The sequence below is a fragment of the Aptenodytes forsteri genome, unplaced genomic scaffold (assembly GCF_000699145.1).
Source record: "Aptenodytes forsteri isolate BGI_AS27 unplaced genomic scaffold, ASM69914v1 Scaffold229, whole genome shotgun sequence".
Lineage (NCBI taxonomy): Eukaryota > Metazoa > Chordata > Aves > Sphenisciformes > Spheniscidae > Aptenodytes > Aptenodytes forsteri.
In genome coordinates, this window is record NW_008795863.1 from 1657070 (window position 1) to 1673801 (window position 16732).

The 16732-nt window shown below is 41.7% G+C and overlaps 1 protein-coding gene across 1 annotated transcript; it reads left to right on the forward strand.

Annotated features, from left to right (window-relative positions):
• The first annotated feature begins 4314 nt into the window (after nt 1-4314).
• On the forward strand, nt 4315-10214 carry FAM210A (family with sequence similarity 210 member A). The gene is made up of 4 exons (XM_009284084.2): nt 4315-4427; nt 5692-6164; nt 8338-8449; nt 9744-10214. The coding sequence occupies exons 2-4, from the start codon at nt 5716-5718 to the stop codon at nt 9975-9977; spliced, it is 795 nt and encodes a 264-aa protein (XP_009282359.1). The 5' UTR covers nt 4315-4427; nt 5692-5715; the 3' UTR covers nt 9978-10214.
• The last annotated feature ends 6518 nt before the right edge of the window (nt 10215-16732 follow it).

The following is a 16732-nucleotide window of genomic DNA, read 5'->3' on the forward strand; positions in this document are numbered from 1 at the left end:
GTGGGGGGGTTTAATTATATTTAGTAAAAATGTAAGTGGTACAGTGGGTTTTTTATTAAACTGAGATGTTTGGATAAGATCTCTGTACACTTGCTTTTTATGCAATCTGAAAGGTGAGCTGGAAAGGATTTCTGAAAACTTGGTTTGTGTCCTTTCAAAATTCTTCTGTATATACAACACACAACGCTCAAAGTTTGCTTGATTTTAGGTTTAATTATATTTAGTAAAAATGTAAGTGGTACAGTGGGTTTTTTATTAAACTGAGATGTTTGGATAAGATCTCTGTACACTTGCTTTTTATGCAATCTGAAAGGTGAGCTGGAAAGGATTTCTGAAAACTTGGTTTGTGTCCTTTCAAAATTCTTCTGTATATACAACACACAACGCTCAAAGTTTGCTTGATTTTACACTAAAAATGACAAGAATGTAAATTAATTCTCTGGTTTCATAGAAAGATGCCTTGGGAGTGGAAAAAGCTCATGGATTTTCATTGGGAACTCTCCTGTGGTATAATTAATGTTCTTTTTTTAAACAGTAACAGAACAAGTAAAAATGCTTTAAATTCATCCATATTTACATATTGTGTCCAGAGTGTTTCTGGTAGAACTGAGAAAATAAGCCAGTGTAGTCTACATATACTATGCCCTCAATTCCCTCAGATGCTTTCTGACCTCTTTTGTAAAAGAACTTACACTAAAGTTTTTGCCATCTTACATCCACCCCCATTCTTGTATTTTAATTTCTCTGGTAGCTCAAAAAATGTTAATTGTAACAGGGTAACTGCTTTCATACAAATTATCCTGATGCAAATTTCATCTGACAGCATCTCTGGCATGATTTCTCTTTCCAACAACAGATATCCACAGCAGCCTTTGCCGTATCTATACCAGCCTGGCTTGTTACTTTTTTGCTTAAAATGTTAGTACACATCCAAACACATGAATTTGTGGTAGTCATGCAGATCAAATCTGTGACATTAAAAGATCCTGAACTGTTGATGTCCTTGGGAACAAGATAATCACTGGAAGGTAAAGATTTAGCGGAGCAAATGCAAGAGAACAGGGTACTCCTGCAGTATATCAGTTTTATGCCAAAGCTGATGTAAATGATAATAGAAGTACCAACGTTTCCTAAACAAAGCCTCTGGCACTCTGATGAGAAGCTGATCTATACTTTTACTCAAGAGGCCACTAGAGCACTCCCTTTATGTCAGAGGGCTTGTTAATAGCTTGCCATGAGACAGACGTGCCTTCAGGAACTAAATGGATGTCCAAGAATCCCAACCAGGAGTATGTCCTGAACAGCCAAGATCTCTTCAGCTCAGTTTACAGCCAGCTGGAGATACTACTAAATAGTTAGCCAGAATATGACAGCACTGAAGAGGAGACCTTATCCCAGAAGCGTTTGTATTTCATTTTGTAGTTTGTCCTACTAGCATTCAGTCACTGACCATGTGAGATTCTTACAGCAGAGAACAGCTATATTTGTCCTTAGACATCTCCATGTTGTTGGGGTTTTTTCTTTTTCTTGTGGCATTTTTAAGAGAAAGCTAATGTAGAAATCTAAGATCCTTTAAAACACCTTCTGTCCCCCCCCAAATTCTCATGCCACAGACCAGCTGCTTTTCCACCTTGGTATTTGAAGCTTCTAGTTCTGTCCTTTTCTGTGCCTTTGCATCATCGTGCAACGGCACAGAAAAAATGAAATATACTAAAATGAATGAACAACTTTTGAAAAGTCACTAGGTGTAATTGTGGATAACGTTTAGGTTACTGTCCTGACTTCCTTAGAATCTGAGGGGGTTTAACAATGTGAAGTTACAGGGGCAATTGTATAACTTTTATAGCTCCAGTAATTTCTATAAGGAAAGTATTATACTTGGAGAATAAAACTGCCTCGAATCCATAGGCTGACACACTTTCTCCTGCTGCCTGTTGGGTGCACAGGGTACTAGGAACTTCCTTTCACTTACCGTATCTTAAAGGACAGATTTCTCTGTATTCATCTCATGCTTTAGAAGGATGAAACAACTACAATTTCGTCTTTCTTTGGACCTCATTTATTGTGCACTTTGAGTTGTCTGTCCTGTTTAAGATTTGTTTGCGATGTTGAGCCAAGTAATTAAAATATTAGTTGAGCAGCTGCATTCATCACCCCTTTAACAACATTCATTTCTTTAAAATCATTTACAAAGTGTATGCTATATTAATCTGTTATTTTATTCATTTGTCTTTCCTACATCCTGCTGCAACCATTATAAATATAATACTTCCCTCCTTTAGTCTTGTAGTGCTGCTGGATAGTAGCGTCATCCTCAGATTATGAACACTTCAAAAGTCTCACCTTTGTTAATTTAGATAAGTAAAATAAAGCATGTACCTGTAAAACACAGTAGGATTGTTAGGAAAATTCCAACCTTGTTTTGAAAAACCCATTTTCTTTTATTCTCAGATATAAGCACTATCATATCTAAGCCTTTTCTTATATATCAGGTATTTAGCAAAAAGCAGGAGAAGTGGAGAAGCAAAAAGTAAGCTGTTTCACAGAATATTAGCTAGGACCATGCTATCATCTGTGCTTACAAGGTTCAGGACCTTTTCAGGCTCTACCATAGACAGTTAGAGAACCTTCCCTTTGACCAGCCAGGTCTTGCATCATGGAGAAAACCCCTTTAGTTAATGAGTTCCAAGTCCGTCTGAGGATGTAGGAACAAAAAAAATGGTGTGTCGGGTCTTGTCAGTGGCCCTGGTAGCTCCCCTGCTTTAAAGCCTTCTTCGACATTCTATCTTTGTCTTACATGGTGCACCTAACTCTGTGAGCAGAGGCCTTGAAACTCATTTACCAATCACAACTACGTTAGCTACTGACTGATGAGTATTGAACATGTAGTAGTGACCCATTGCTTCTTCACATTAAGGAGAATTCTCACCCCCTGAAAGCTATTTCATACCTCAGTGTTCTGCAGCCATTGCAATGAATCAGAGGTGTGGTACGGTGTTACTTTTGTGCCGTCAGTAGGTGCTGGACAGCAAAACCTAGAAACAGTGTTCTGAGAAATGCTACTATATATACACTATATATAATGGGAAAATTCAGAAATACTTGTTCAGTTTCTCCTTGCTTCTGTACAGAAGAATGATCTCCTTCTAAGGCTGTTGGAATGCAGAGTCCTGTTAATAACATTAATGAACCAAAATCAAGAGTGCTGAGCATGGTTTCCCCCATGCTGCGTGGTGGCAATTTTCAAAGCTTGTTTGGAACAGATATTTTTCAATAGGGTACCATCCACTGTAAACAGATGAACGGCAGAAGTCTGACTCAAGAGCTCCCAAATTCCCATAGATGGATAGGTATCTTTTGCTGAGTCTGCTGGCTGGATATTGTGAAAAATCTCCTTAGGGCAGATGCTCAGTGTTGTGTACTTATTAGTGAGGGGGGAAAACAGTCCTCTGGAGAGTGTTGTCCCTCAGGAAAGGAGTGTAAGTGGCAATAGGCAAGCAATGTAGTTGTTTTCTTCCAGTTTATGGTTATAATTTCTATAAATCAGTAAGGTAGTTGGTATGTGACAGAGTGCCATCTTAACACTTGAGTTTTGCTGAGCGTTTTCACTGATTTTTTTGTTTTGAGAAGCAATTGCATTTGGATCTAAGAAGTCGGCAAGAATCTCCGCTTCTCGTAAAACCAGAGATACCACAGGCAGTTGCTACTTCCAGTGAATTCTTACAGAAGGCTGACTCGTTGAGAGGCAGTACCTGTAGCTGATTTACTGCTCTATAAGCAGCGGTACTTCTTGGCTCCCACTAAGTTCGTAACTCAACAGGAGTGAGTAACTGCTTGCTTACATAGAGACAAGAGTTCCCTTTTCCCCTGTTGATGCAATACCTCCTCTGTTAGTATGAGTTCAACAAAAGTGGGTGTCTGAGCTTCACATGCAAGGTAGAGGTTCCCAGGGAGTTTGAAACTATTCCTCCAATCTTTTCCCCACGTCAGACGTTGTAATTCCAGTAATTGCAATTAATTCAAGCACAACAATAACATCTAGAAAACATATAGATAGGCAGGAATGTTCCAACAGATGCATTTGGGTTATTAAACTTTTCTCTCTTAGAAGTTCCTCAACTGTGAACTACTGTTTCCTTCCAAGTTACACAGAAAAAAAAATCTCCCGTTAGCATGTCAGTATCCAAAGGGGAATTTATACCAATAACTTCTTCAGTAAGCAAGGTTTCAGGCTGACCAAAAACCTTCATAATATTAGTTTGCTGCTGTTGCTATTTCTCTAAATGTGCCTTTTATTCTACTTTAGCAGACAGTCCTCAATATGTTCAAGACATATATTTGAAAGGTGGGGAACTAGTGGAAGAGTTGCAACTTTTTGAAGATACAAACCTTATCATACTTGTTGCATATCTGGAAAGTAATAAAGGGTATGTATGGCTTCATTTTTTTGAAACTTCTGCCTGTGTTATGAAGTATTGATAATTTTCAGCAGCCTAGACAAATTCAGTATCGAAACACCTGACTGAAATATATCTGAGGCTATAGGTGAAGGGGAAGCAGACATGAAGACGACAGTGGAGTTTCAATTAAACCTAAATGATTTCTAGTTTGGATCAAAAATTGTTATGATAATTAAAAATGTAAAAGCATCAGAAAGATTCAGAAGTTATATTACAACTGACTTAGTTAACTGGTATTTGTTACATAAAATCAATTAGTGGCACTTGTTTTGGAGGGAAGGAAAATTAATTCTGTAACTTGCAGTCATTGTATAAAGGAGAGGAGAGAGTTAGTGTTTCATTCACTAGTTCAAAGTATGCATTTTTGAGGGGGGAAAAAAATGACTTCTTGATGTCTATCCATGCCAAACAAAATTCCTCTCTTCTTTTATGGGGAATCTCTCAATGATTCTTTTGAACTTTCAGGAGTAACTGTTAAGTATTAAAAATCATAAGGTTAACTGGGTTATCCACAGTTTTAAAATACTCTTTGCATTGTAATATTGCTGAAATTGCAGTTCAATTTTGCTCCTGTTAATACATGCCATTCAACAGTACTGTCCCCCTTCCTAACAGATGTATACTGGGCAGGCTCTTGTGGTTAGGTTTGTTACTATTAAGATTACTGATTGATTGTTAATAATAATTATTATTGACTTTTTTTACTGTATGAGCTTTTACTCTTAGTTCAAAATAGTATAGAATATGAAAAATTATACCAAATCTAAGAATGTATTGACACCAAAAATTAATTTTCATTGCACTTCAGTGAGTTCATACTACATTTATGTAGGCTGGAAATATCACTCAAACTATCAGTAGCTACTAGAAGTGAAGTTTCAAGGGTAACTTTTCAATAGCTATGCCGGATTATGCAGATAAAAGCAGTAGTTAGCATTAAACATCTAAAAATGTTTTTAGAGAGTAGAATGAGCATTTTAGCTGTGAGGAGCAGTGTGTGTTAAGTGAAGGGGCCATTTTAGTTCAGAATGCTAAAGAAGTGAGATCTAAAATTATTTGCTTAATTCTAGAAGGTAACAATTTCTGCAAAGCAAGATAAGGAAAACCTTTTAAAGTAGAAGAATAGAAAGCAATTTAAAATTTGAGAATTTCAAGTGGCATTGGAGCAATTAGAAATCAGATTCTTGAAATGCAATTTGTTTACTCTTTTCTTCTTGTTTCCGCTCTATAGAAACCTCAGCCACACTTCAACAAAATGCAACGGAGTCTATTACATACTGCATCTCAGCTGGCGCATGGGACATGTTTGGGTTTTCCTCGCACTAGTATCTTTCAGTGCTTAAAAGGGCAATCAGTGTTGTCTAATGTTGGATGCAAAGTGATTCTGGCACTGGACCCTCCTAAACGATGTCTTCATGCAGGTGCAGCACGCTTTGCCTCAAAGAAAAGTGCTTTTTCATCACAGCCAGCAGACGCTCCTCACAAAGTACCAGAAGAGAGAAATCCTTTGACTTCGGCCACTGATACGCCCAAGCAGAGCCCTGTAGAGTCAGATTCTTCAGATCCTGATCCATTACAAGACAAATCAATTAGTCTCGTTCAGAGATTCAAAAAAACTTTTAAACAGTATGGAAAAGTCATGATTCCAGTGCATCTTCTGACTTCCACTGTATGGTTTGGATCCTTTTACTATGCAGCCATGAAGTAAGTTGGTATTTTTGTTGCAGTGTCCAATACTGCTGTTGAATTGAGACTGACTTTCACAGGTGAAAGGACAATAAATTATTATTACATGTTAAAAAGTGCCTCTATATGTAATAGGGAAATGAGGCTACATTTTTAACTGAAGCACAAGATTAATATCGAAAGTGTATAGGATTCATGAGTGTGTCACGTATGTACTATTATTATGCAGTTACTGCTCTATACCAGATACGTTGCTAACATTTTAAGGAGTGCTCATTTCCACAAAATACGCATGGATTTAAACAGCGTTGAAATTGTTAGTAACCTCTCACAAGGTAAAGATAGGGATTTGGAATCCTGATTACAGTTTGCTAGGTGAGATCTTTATAGACCTGTTCTTTTTTTGCCATTGGACTTGAGGGGTGTTTCACCACTTCCTCCCGCCTTCATCCCCAGTCCTTCCTCATCATTGGACTTTCATGTCGTTCACCTCACTCTGAGCTCTTCACAAGCCATGTGTATGTTCTCCTTTTTTTATTTGTTTCCTGTCTTTCCTGCCTTCCGCTGAAAAAATTGCTTCTGTAGGCCAGACGTTTGAATTGGAAATTAAATATTTGTGTGGCTAAAAAAAAAAAGATAAATTATGTATTCTAATTTTAGTTTCTTTCAGCTATAGCGTGTGCCAGATACTGTTCTGGAAAATGGCATTTATTAGGAAAAAAACTACTATATCAGCTCTAAGCTGCTAGTTCAGATGAAAGAGGTTTTATCTATCTGCAAATGGTTTGCTAAATATGTGTAAATATCTCTGGATTGCTGGTGTTGTATATTTAATAATAGAAGGCATGAAACAACAACAGTTAGTGGTGGCAAGGATGGGGCTTTAACATCAGAATGCCTTGCCGCACAAGTGTTTGTTTTAGTTACTCTAACCAGCTGGCATAATTGCCCTTTCTAGGAGCTATAGAACCAAATGTCATTCTAAATTTAGCTCATGTCAGAGGAATAAAGGTCTTGAGCTATAAAAATATTTTGCTTTGGATGAATTCAGATTGATGCTTACATCCAGACATTTCAGATTGAGTGAAGATTACTTTTCATGAAACACTTAAGTTAGCTGCTAAAATAGATATTTGACATGAAAACAACTGAAATATTTAACTAGAAACTAATTGTAAGAAAGCTTCAGTTTGTCATGCCACAGGAGCAGCACCCTCTTGAAGTGGAAAAATAACTTTCAGAATGACTGCCCATGATACGAGACTAAATAATGGTGATTTGTTAAATAATACGGTTAATGCTGTCTTTCAGACCTTACTAGGTCTCCATTTTCTACTCTGGGGATAGGCCTTCAGATTGTACATTCTAGTAACTGTTAGTAAATTACTGCCCGTTATCGTTCCTGATGCTAAAGTCATCGCATGCACAGAAGCATGCTTAAAATATTAGGTAGAAATGGATAATGATACTAATAATACAACAGCTCTAAATATTGGAAAGGCAGGTCTTCTATAACTGCATGTAGCTTTCTACTGTAATGTAAAGACGGGCTGTCTTTTTTTTCTTTGGTGCTGATGTTAGCTTAGCTTCCCTGGTTTTCAAATAGAAAGAAATTGTGATAGGAGCTCCCTCCACCTTATATTGATAAGGTAGAACAACTGGGCACAAAACCCCTGAAGTCTTCTCCATACAGCATGTTGCCTCCTTTTCTTTTGCCACGTTCCATCCGTTTGATATATTTAAACGTGAATGGAGGACACTGAAGTCTGGATTCTGTGCTTCTGGGCATGCTGCAGATTAGTCTGAAATTGTAAAAAGAAAAAGTAGTAATTTTAGGCAAAACAGAACCTGAAGTTGAACGTGCACAACTGGAGCCTGAGTAGCTATCTTACCACCATTATATCTACTTACCTCCAAACATAATAAACTGGGACACAGGTAAGTTAGTAGCTGCTCAGCCCAACAGGGATAATAAAAATGGGTCACCTCTTGATGGAATGCTGAAAAGAACATTGATTTGCCTATATGTACAGAAATATAAATCCTGTAAGTATATTGCTTAAATGAGAAAATACTTTGCTATCAAATTAAAAAGTCTGTGTAATAGAGTTAAAGAATGGAAATGGTACTGTAAATCACTGTTCAGGTTTCAAATTCCAATTCAGGTTGTCGATTTTTTTCTCTTTTACAGAGGAGTGAATGTTGTTCCATTCCTAGAGTTGATTGGCTTACCAGACAGCATAGTAAACATCCTGAAAAATTCCCAGAGTGGAAATGCACTAACTGCATATGCATTGTATAAAGTAAGTACAATTATAGTTTGTAAATAAGCTCTAAATCTTGCCTGGTGAACTAAATGGGGTTTATTTGTTTACAGCAGAAAGAATTAATGCTCTTTTCTCTCTTTGATAGTTACACATACTTGAGCAGTCATTTTTGTAGTAAAAATAGCCACATGTAAGTTGATACGGGCTCTGTGTTCCTTTAAGGAGTCTCTCTGTATTTCTAAAATAATTTCTTTGTTTGCTGCAGAGCTATTGTCTGCCCTCAGAGATTTAATTACAATTAAGTTATTCCTCTCTATCCCTGACATAATTAACAGGGATGAAGCGGTAAAGTCTAAACACCTCATGATTTCCAGATAAAAGTACTGTTATTTTTATCCTAGAGGATTCGCTAGTTTGTCTTCCTACCTTAGTTCTCCATCATTGTCAAGTACTTTCATTGTCTATTTGAATCAATTACATTCAGTTTTGGGTTTCTTTTTATTGCTTTATATGTGCACAATCCACATTTGGGAAACTTAAAACGTGTCAGACCATGCAAAAACAAAGTACTGTATTTGCTTTGAATGCCACTCATCTGTTTTGTTTCCAAACGTGATGTGCTTCTTATCTGTTATTTAAAGGGGTTATTTTCCCAAACAAAATGGGAAAGCACTACTCTTGCCAATTATTCCTGTGCCTAAAAGAGACCAATAAATAAATGTGGTTAAATATAAAGATTTTATTATAGCTGGGAGATCTGGCAGTGTTGGAAGAAACTTTCAAGACGTGGAAGCACTAGAATAGGTTACAAAGGGAAGATTGTGCAGGCTCTATCTTTGAAGTTGTGAAAGAACAGGTTAGTCTGTCTAGCGTAACAAACCTGGTTTGTTTTGTCTTGGATTAGCTGACCTCTAAAGGTCTCTTTTAGCTCTGGTTTTCTATGTGTGGGTCCTAGTTTTGGACCGAAAGCTGCCTATACTTTTGTGAATTTTAGAATTTAAAGCATATCTTGTTGTCGGCATTTCCTCTTTGCTTGTATGGCTCAGGGTTCAAACTGTCTGTTCTGAATTGCATTCCGAGATGCCTAATGCTCATCCCACAAGCTGCACGGGGAGTTTTTTTTTAAAATGGAAGTCTAATGCCTGTGCTGGTTTTGTCAAAAGGATACTTTAAGTAAAAGGTATGCATATTTCTGCATATTATATTATTTTCTTATAATAGAAGATCTTTTTAGTATCTGACGCTGGCCAAAATAAATTCTCAATATTAAAAATACCTTTTGCTAGATAGTATTGTCCTGTCTTATGGTGTGTTCTTTGGTTTCTTTAAGATTGCAACTCCTGCCAGATACACTGTGACTTTGGGAGGAACGTCCATCACTGTTAAATATTTACGTAAGAATGGCTACATGTCCACACCACCACCAGTAAAGGAATATCTACAAGATAGGATGGAGGAAACAAAGGATAAAATTACAGAGAAGATGGAGGAAACAAAGGATAAAATTACAGAGAAGATACAACAAACCAAAGATAAAGTTTCATTTAAAAAAATAAAGGACTAGGAGAGATACTTAATTTTTGGATATATCAAACTTAGCACTTTAACCCTTTTTGAGGCAGGATAAACGAAGTGCACTTCTGAGCTTTTTTTTTTTGCCTTTTACTCTTTTTCCCCCCCTTGTCTGGAGACTACAATTGCTCTGTGGATTTAAAAATTCTGTATATCAACCAAGGATAAAGTTTTTTGGGGGAGAGGTGGTGGCAAAATTTCAATTTACAGAAGGAAAAGCAAATCTCAGAAAAGCCACTGCTTTATTCTTCTTCCATCATAGTGCACAGCCATTATTTCATGAGACTGAATCTTCCATTAAATGAGAATGAAGATTTCTCTACTGGGAAAGGCAACGTATTTTGGTTTTCAGAGTATGTGGACCCAGGCCTCTTTAATCGTGATCATCTCTCAACTTGGAGACAGACCATTATTGCTGATAACTGCACATGAAGGAATCAATGGATTAGCTACTCAGTCTGAATGAATTATAATGGCTACATTGACTTCAGCCGAGCTGTGATAGTTTACAGGTGGAGACTATGAATCTTTCTTGGACAGTATATCTTTTCAGAAATCTCAACTGAAAGCTATAGGAAGATGAGTTAATCACAGTAGCCATACTGTCAAGTATTCTTTGTTTCCTAAAGTTGATTTACGGTAGAAAGAAAGTTATTAAATGAAATTAATCAATAATTGTATATTAAAAACTAGGATTTTTTTTATTATGTTAAAGTTTACAAAACTGTTCTATTTCGGTTTTGGAACAAAAAAAATTCTGAAAGAGGTTTACTTGAGAAATTGGTATACTAAGGGGCTTTTTAAATACATGCAAAGTTAGAGTTAAGCCCAAAAGTTCTTCCTCCTATTCAGGAATCCCTCAGACTTCAGTAGAACAATTTAACTAAAAATAAGCATAACTTCTGAGACAGTGATCACAGTCTACCAAACTTTTTTTCCCTAGATTTTCTTAGATCAAGCAAATACTTATTCATAGTTGAAGGCTGAAATGCTGTCTCAGAGATGTCATAAAGGACTGATGTTGAAACTGTTCTATTTGACTGGGCAGGCAAACTTCTCTCATGGTTTTATTCAAATGTAGGCTAAATTGAAGTGGGTTTTTTCCTATTTCTATTACAGACCTCACTTTGTAGCAACTGTCTGCATGTGTATCTTGTTTAACAAAGGTGGGTTTTTGCAGGGGGTTATGGGGAAGCAACAGAGTTGGACCCTGGGCATTGTAATTGACTAGAGTAAAAGAATATAGCTGATACTTTATCAGCTCTGCCCCGCTCTTATGTTTTCAGTCAAGTCACTGAAGGCATCTCCATGTTTAAGTGAGTTGAACTTCATTAACTTAATTGTGCAGAATTGATTACATACTTCTCTGCCTCTGTCCACATGTCAAATAGTAACTGCAATCTAATGCCTACCTCACGGGGATGTTGTGAGGAAAAATCATTGTATGTTCAGTGCCCTGAAGATGTAAAGTGCCATGTTTCTGATAAATATTATTAAAAAATAATTCTGTGAATTCTTACGCTGCTGAGATGAGCACTACTGTAGGATTGGCGTTAACAGAGGCTTTTCTTCCTGCTTTCTATTTTAGTGTACTTTTCCTTACTGTCCCCATGCACACATTCTTCTGATGTTGGCATTTGTTCCGGTTTTCCATTTTCCTGGGCAGTGTTGCCTGTGTCCTGCAGCACCTTGCAAAGCCCCAAGTCTGCCCCAGTAATACTGCATGGTCATCTTCTCAGTCTGGGACCAGATGTGGGAACCTCTCGGTGGAGCTCACAGGATTCATCTCTTCTTTGCACGTGGCAGGGGTTGCCCAGGGGCACCTTGGTGTCCTAGGATGGGACAGCCGCATCCTCCAGCCAGGATGTCAATTAACAAAGCACACAATTATGTGGATTGATCCACACAAAGCCGGGGGGGAATCTTCAGGACTTTGAAAATCTGACCTGGAGAGCTTTTGTGACAATTAGTCAAATGCTTGGTTGTGCTGGTGACCTTGTCTCAAGTCAGCCTCGTCTGGAATCAATGCATTGTCTCATTAGCGTGGAGACCAGCTGGGGAGTTCCTGGGCCACCCAGGGAATGAACTACGTTCGTCCACTGGGTGCCCAACATGTAGCCAGCTACACTGCGGTTTTAACTATAGGATAAAGTTGACTTTCATCCTTGTATCTCACAACTTAATTTCCGTAGCTTTTGCCACAATACTAGGGTGCAGTGCTCATTATTGACAGTAAGTCATAGTGGGTCCGCGTGGCTGGAAGCCAAAACTACGTTTGTCCACTGGGTGCCCAACATGTAGCCAGCTACACTGCGGTTTTAACTATAGGATAAAGTTGACTTTCATCCTTGTATCTCACAACTTAATTTCCGTAGCTTTTGCCACAATACTAGGGTGCAGTGCTCATTATTGACAGTAAGTCATAGTGGGTCCGCGTGGCTGGAAGCCAGTGTCCACCCCCCTTTGGTGAGGCAGTGCACCAGGACTGTGCTCACAGGCTGGGCATTTGCATCAGGCTAGGGGGCACCTGGGGACAACACAGGGTCTCCTCTTAACTGGTGCCCAAGCCAGCATAGTTGGCAGGCTCCCACATGGCAGCAGTGTCCCTCAAGGTGGAGCAGCATCAGTGGGTGCCTTTGGCAGCACAGAAGGGACAGAGGAGCAGGTGCCATGGCCTGGGAAAGCACACAGTTTGGCCGCAGCACCTAGAGCTAGCACTGAGGCAGCCAACAAGCAACCTGATCAAGGGAGTGCCCAGCAGAGCTCCCTGAACTCTCCCCAGTGGAGTGCCATGAGTCCTTGGTGAGGTGAAAAGCACAGGCAGAAGCCTAGGTGTGCCTTTCATTGCCTGCAGGACCACCCAGTCAATGCTAGCAGGACTGCCTTCTTCCCCTGGCAGCTCAGCATCCTCGTGGGAAGGGGCTGTCCCTTTACCTGCCCTCTAGGCCCTTGAGGGCGCAGGTCCCTCCACCTCTTTGCAAAACCTTCGGAAACCTGGTGAGACCAGGACTGAGGCATCTGCCACCACACAGGCAACAAATTGCTGCTTTGGTGACTACTTACCCAGTTCTGCCTGCTCCCTGACTCACACATAACATCACTGCAGGGCATCACATTGTCTGCCTCTGGTATAGGTACGTACGTGAAGGCACCGAGTGCCTGCCATAGCAGAAGCTGGAAATGAAGTCGCAGCCCAAACAGAAGCCGAAGTGGTGCCCAAGCAGGACCTGGAGCCAAAGTTACAACCTGAGATGGGGCTAGAGCCAGAGTCACAGTAGCAGCCTGTAAAGGAGCCAGAGCCGAAGTAGTGGTCCAAGATGGGGCTGAAGAAGTGGCCTGTGTAAGGGCCCAAGCCAAGTGACCACTCAAGCAGGAGTTGAAGCCAAAGTCATGGCCCAAGGTGATGCCAGAGCTGAAGTAGCAGCCTGAGCAAGAGCTAGAGGCAAAGTCTGCCTGGAGGCAAATTAAGAGCCTGAGACATGGCTGGAGGCAAAATAATGCCCAAATGAGGACCGGAGCCAAAGATAAGACCCAGTCAGGGGCAGGAGCCAAAGTTTCACCCCAAGCATTGTTCAGAGCCAAAGTCACAGCTGAAGATGGGGCTGGAGCCCAAATAGCAACCTGAGGTGGGATCAGAGCCAAAATTGCTGCCCAAGGTGGGGCAGGAGCTGACATCTCAACCCACTATCTTGACAAAGTTGAGGCTTGATTTGGCACCAGTGCCAAAGCTGCAGCCTGAGCATGAGCCAGAGCCCAAGTTGCTGCCTGATACCGGTCAGGACCCAAAGTCACAGCCCAAGATAGCAGCAGAGCAGAAGTCAAGGGCCAAGCAGGAGCCGGAGTAGTCATGAGAGCCCAAGCAGAGGCTGGAGCTGAAGTCACAGCCCAATATCAGGCTGGAGACGATGTTGCAGACATGGATGTGGCCAGAGCTGAAGTCACAGCCCAGTACGGGGCTGGGAGCTAAGTGGCAACCCAACATCAGGCCAGAGCAAAAGTCATGGCTCAAGATGGGGCTGGAGCCAAAGTCGCTGCCCAGATTAGGGGCCAGAACTGCAGTAGCCTCCTGAGCAGAAGCCTGGAGCCAAAGTAACAGCCCAATGCCTGACTGCAGCCAAAGTAGCAGCCCAAGATGGCACCAGAGCTGAAGTTGCAGCCCCAGATGGGGATGGAGCCGAAATGGCAACCTGAGATGGGGGATGGACCTGAAATCGCAAGCTGAAATTAGAACAGCACTGAAGTGGAAGTCCAAGCAGGGCTGGAGCCAAAAGCAGGGCTCACGATTGGGCCCAGAGACAAAGTCGCAGCCCAAGGCCAGTCCAGAGCTGAAATCACTGCCCAAGGTGGGGCTGGAGTTGAAATCACAGCCCAATATTAGGCTGGAGCTAAGTTGTGACCCGAGATAGATAGGTCTGGAGCCCAAGGAGCAGCCTGAGATGGGGCTGGAGTCAAAGTAATAGCCTGAACAGGGACCAAAGTCACAGCCCAAATAGTGGCCAGAGCTGCAGTAGCCACCTGAGCATGGACCAGAGCTGAATTTGGGTTGGAGGTGAGTAGCAGCCCAAGATAGGGCAGAAGCTGACGTCACAGTGCCATACAGGGCTGGAGCTGAAGTCATGCCCTGAGTATGGGCCGGAAGCAAATTTGTGACCCAAGGAGGGGCCAGAGCTGAAGTTATGACCTGAGATTGGAACAGAGCTGAGGTGGCAGCCTGAGCCAGGGCCGGAGCAGAGACCATGCCCAAGATTGGGCCGAGTATGGGGCGGAAGCAAATTTGTGACCCAAGCAGGGGCCAGAGCTGAAGTTATGATGACCTGAGATTGGAACAGAGCTGAGGTGGCAGCCTGAGCCAGGGCCGGAGCAGAGACCATGGCCCAAGATTGGGCTGGAGCCAAAGTCACAGCCTGAGATGGGTCTGCAGCCAAAGTAGCAGCACAGATAGATAGAGGATGGAACTGAAACCAGAGCTGAAACAGGGGCCAGAGCCAAAGTTGCAGTCTGAGATGGGGCTGGAGTAGATGTCATGGTCAGAGCAGGGATCGGAGCCAAAATTGCGGCCCAAGATGGGGCTAGAACCTAATTTACAGCCTGATATTGGACTGGAGCTGAAGTTGCAAATTGACGCAGGGGTTGAAGCCAAATTTGCAGATGAAGACAGGGCCAGAGACAAAATTGTGGCCCAAGATTGGGCCAGAGCCTAAGTCACTGTTCAAGATGGGGCAGGAGCTGAAGTCATAGCCCAATATCAAGCTGGGGACAAAGTCGTGACCAGAGATGGGGCCGGAATCAAAGTTGTGGCTCAAGATAGGGCCTGGAGCTGAAATCATTGCCAAAGATGGGGCTGGAGCCATGGTGGTGGCCCAAAGTGGCTCCAGATCTTCATTCAGCCTGCAGAGAGGTCAGAGCTGAAGTAACAGCCCAAGGTGGGCCCAGAGCCAAAATTGCAGCCCAGTCAGGAGGCAGAGCTGGAGTCATGGCCCGATATCAGCCTGGAGCTGAAGTTGTGGCCAAAGCAGGGGGCCAGAGCTGCAGTCAAGGCCAAAGCAGGGGGCCAGAGCTGAACTCACAGCATGATACACAGCCAGAGCCAAAGTTGTGACCAACACTGGGCCAGAGCCCAAGTATCAGCCCGAGTTAGGGCTGGAGCAAAAGCTGCAGACCAAGATGGGGCCAAGCCGAAATTGCGGGCCAGTATTGGGCTGCAGCTGAAGTTATGGCCTGAGCAGGGGCCAGAGTCAAAATCATGGCCCAAGATGGGGCAAGAACCGAAGTCATAGCCTGACACAGTGCTGGAGCCAAAGTCATGGCCTGGCATCAGGCTGGATCCGAAGTCTCAGCCCAAGATGAGGCCAGAGCTGAAATCATGGCCTGAGCAATGGCTGGAGCCAAGGCAATGGCCGAAAATGGGGCCAGTCAAAATAATGGCCTGAACAGGGACCAAAGCCAGTCATGGCTGAAGTTAGTGCCAGAGCTGAAGGTGCAGCCCAGATAGGGACTGGAGCCCCAATAGTCTCCCAAACAGGGCTGGAGCCAAAGCTGTGACCCCATAACAGGCCAAAACAGTGGCCCAAGGTGGGGCTGCAGCCAAAGTCAAAACACATTTTCTGATTGTATCCCCTTCAGGGTGTCAGCTTAGAGCATCGCGCTGCATTCATCCTTGTTCATCACTTACCGTCACCAACAATAATAATTAGAGAATTGTAATTATCCCCTGGCAATTATCTGGCTATTTTGATGAAGATGATCTTCTTTAGTAGAAAGAATACGTCTTGATTTCATAAGCCTGCAGGGCAACATGTAGCATTAAGTTTGGTTTTGAGTTTGATGAATTGATTGGACAATCACAGAGGAGGGGACACAGGGGAGGATACACAGGCTTGCTTAGGAATGAAAGAAGAAAAAAAAAACCCAAATCTAATACAACACAGAAAAAGGGTCATAAGGAGACATAATTAAAGAAAGATTTCTAACTAACTGCTGCTGTGTCTGGCAAAATGGCCAGAAAGAGACTAAACCGCAACTGGAGGAGAACCTACCTCAGATAAATTCTCCAGCACTGTTTTAAAAAAGTTTTTCTTTTTAAGTTGTTTTTAAAAGGTACTGTTAAAAAAAAAAAAAAGTAGTCTGCAAAGCTGTTACTTTTTCTGAGCAGAATTGGTATAACTGAAAGCTGCTCAGTTCTTTGCAGGCGCCAGACGTGAGACATCCTCGTGATGTGGGGCAGCTCCGTGAGCGCCCAGAGAGCGC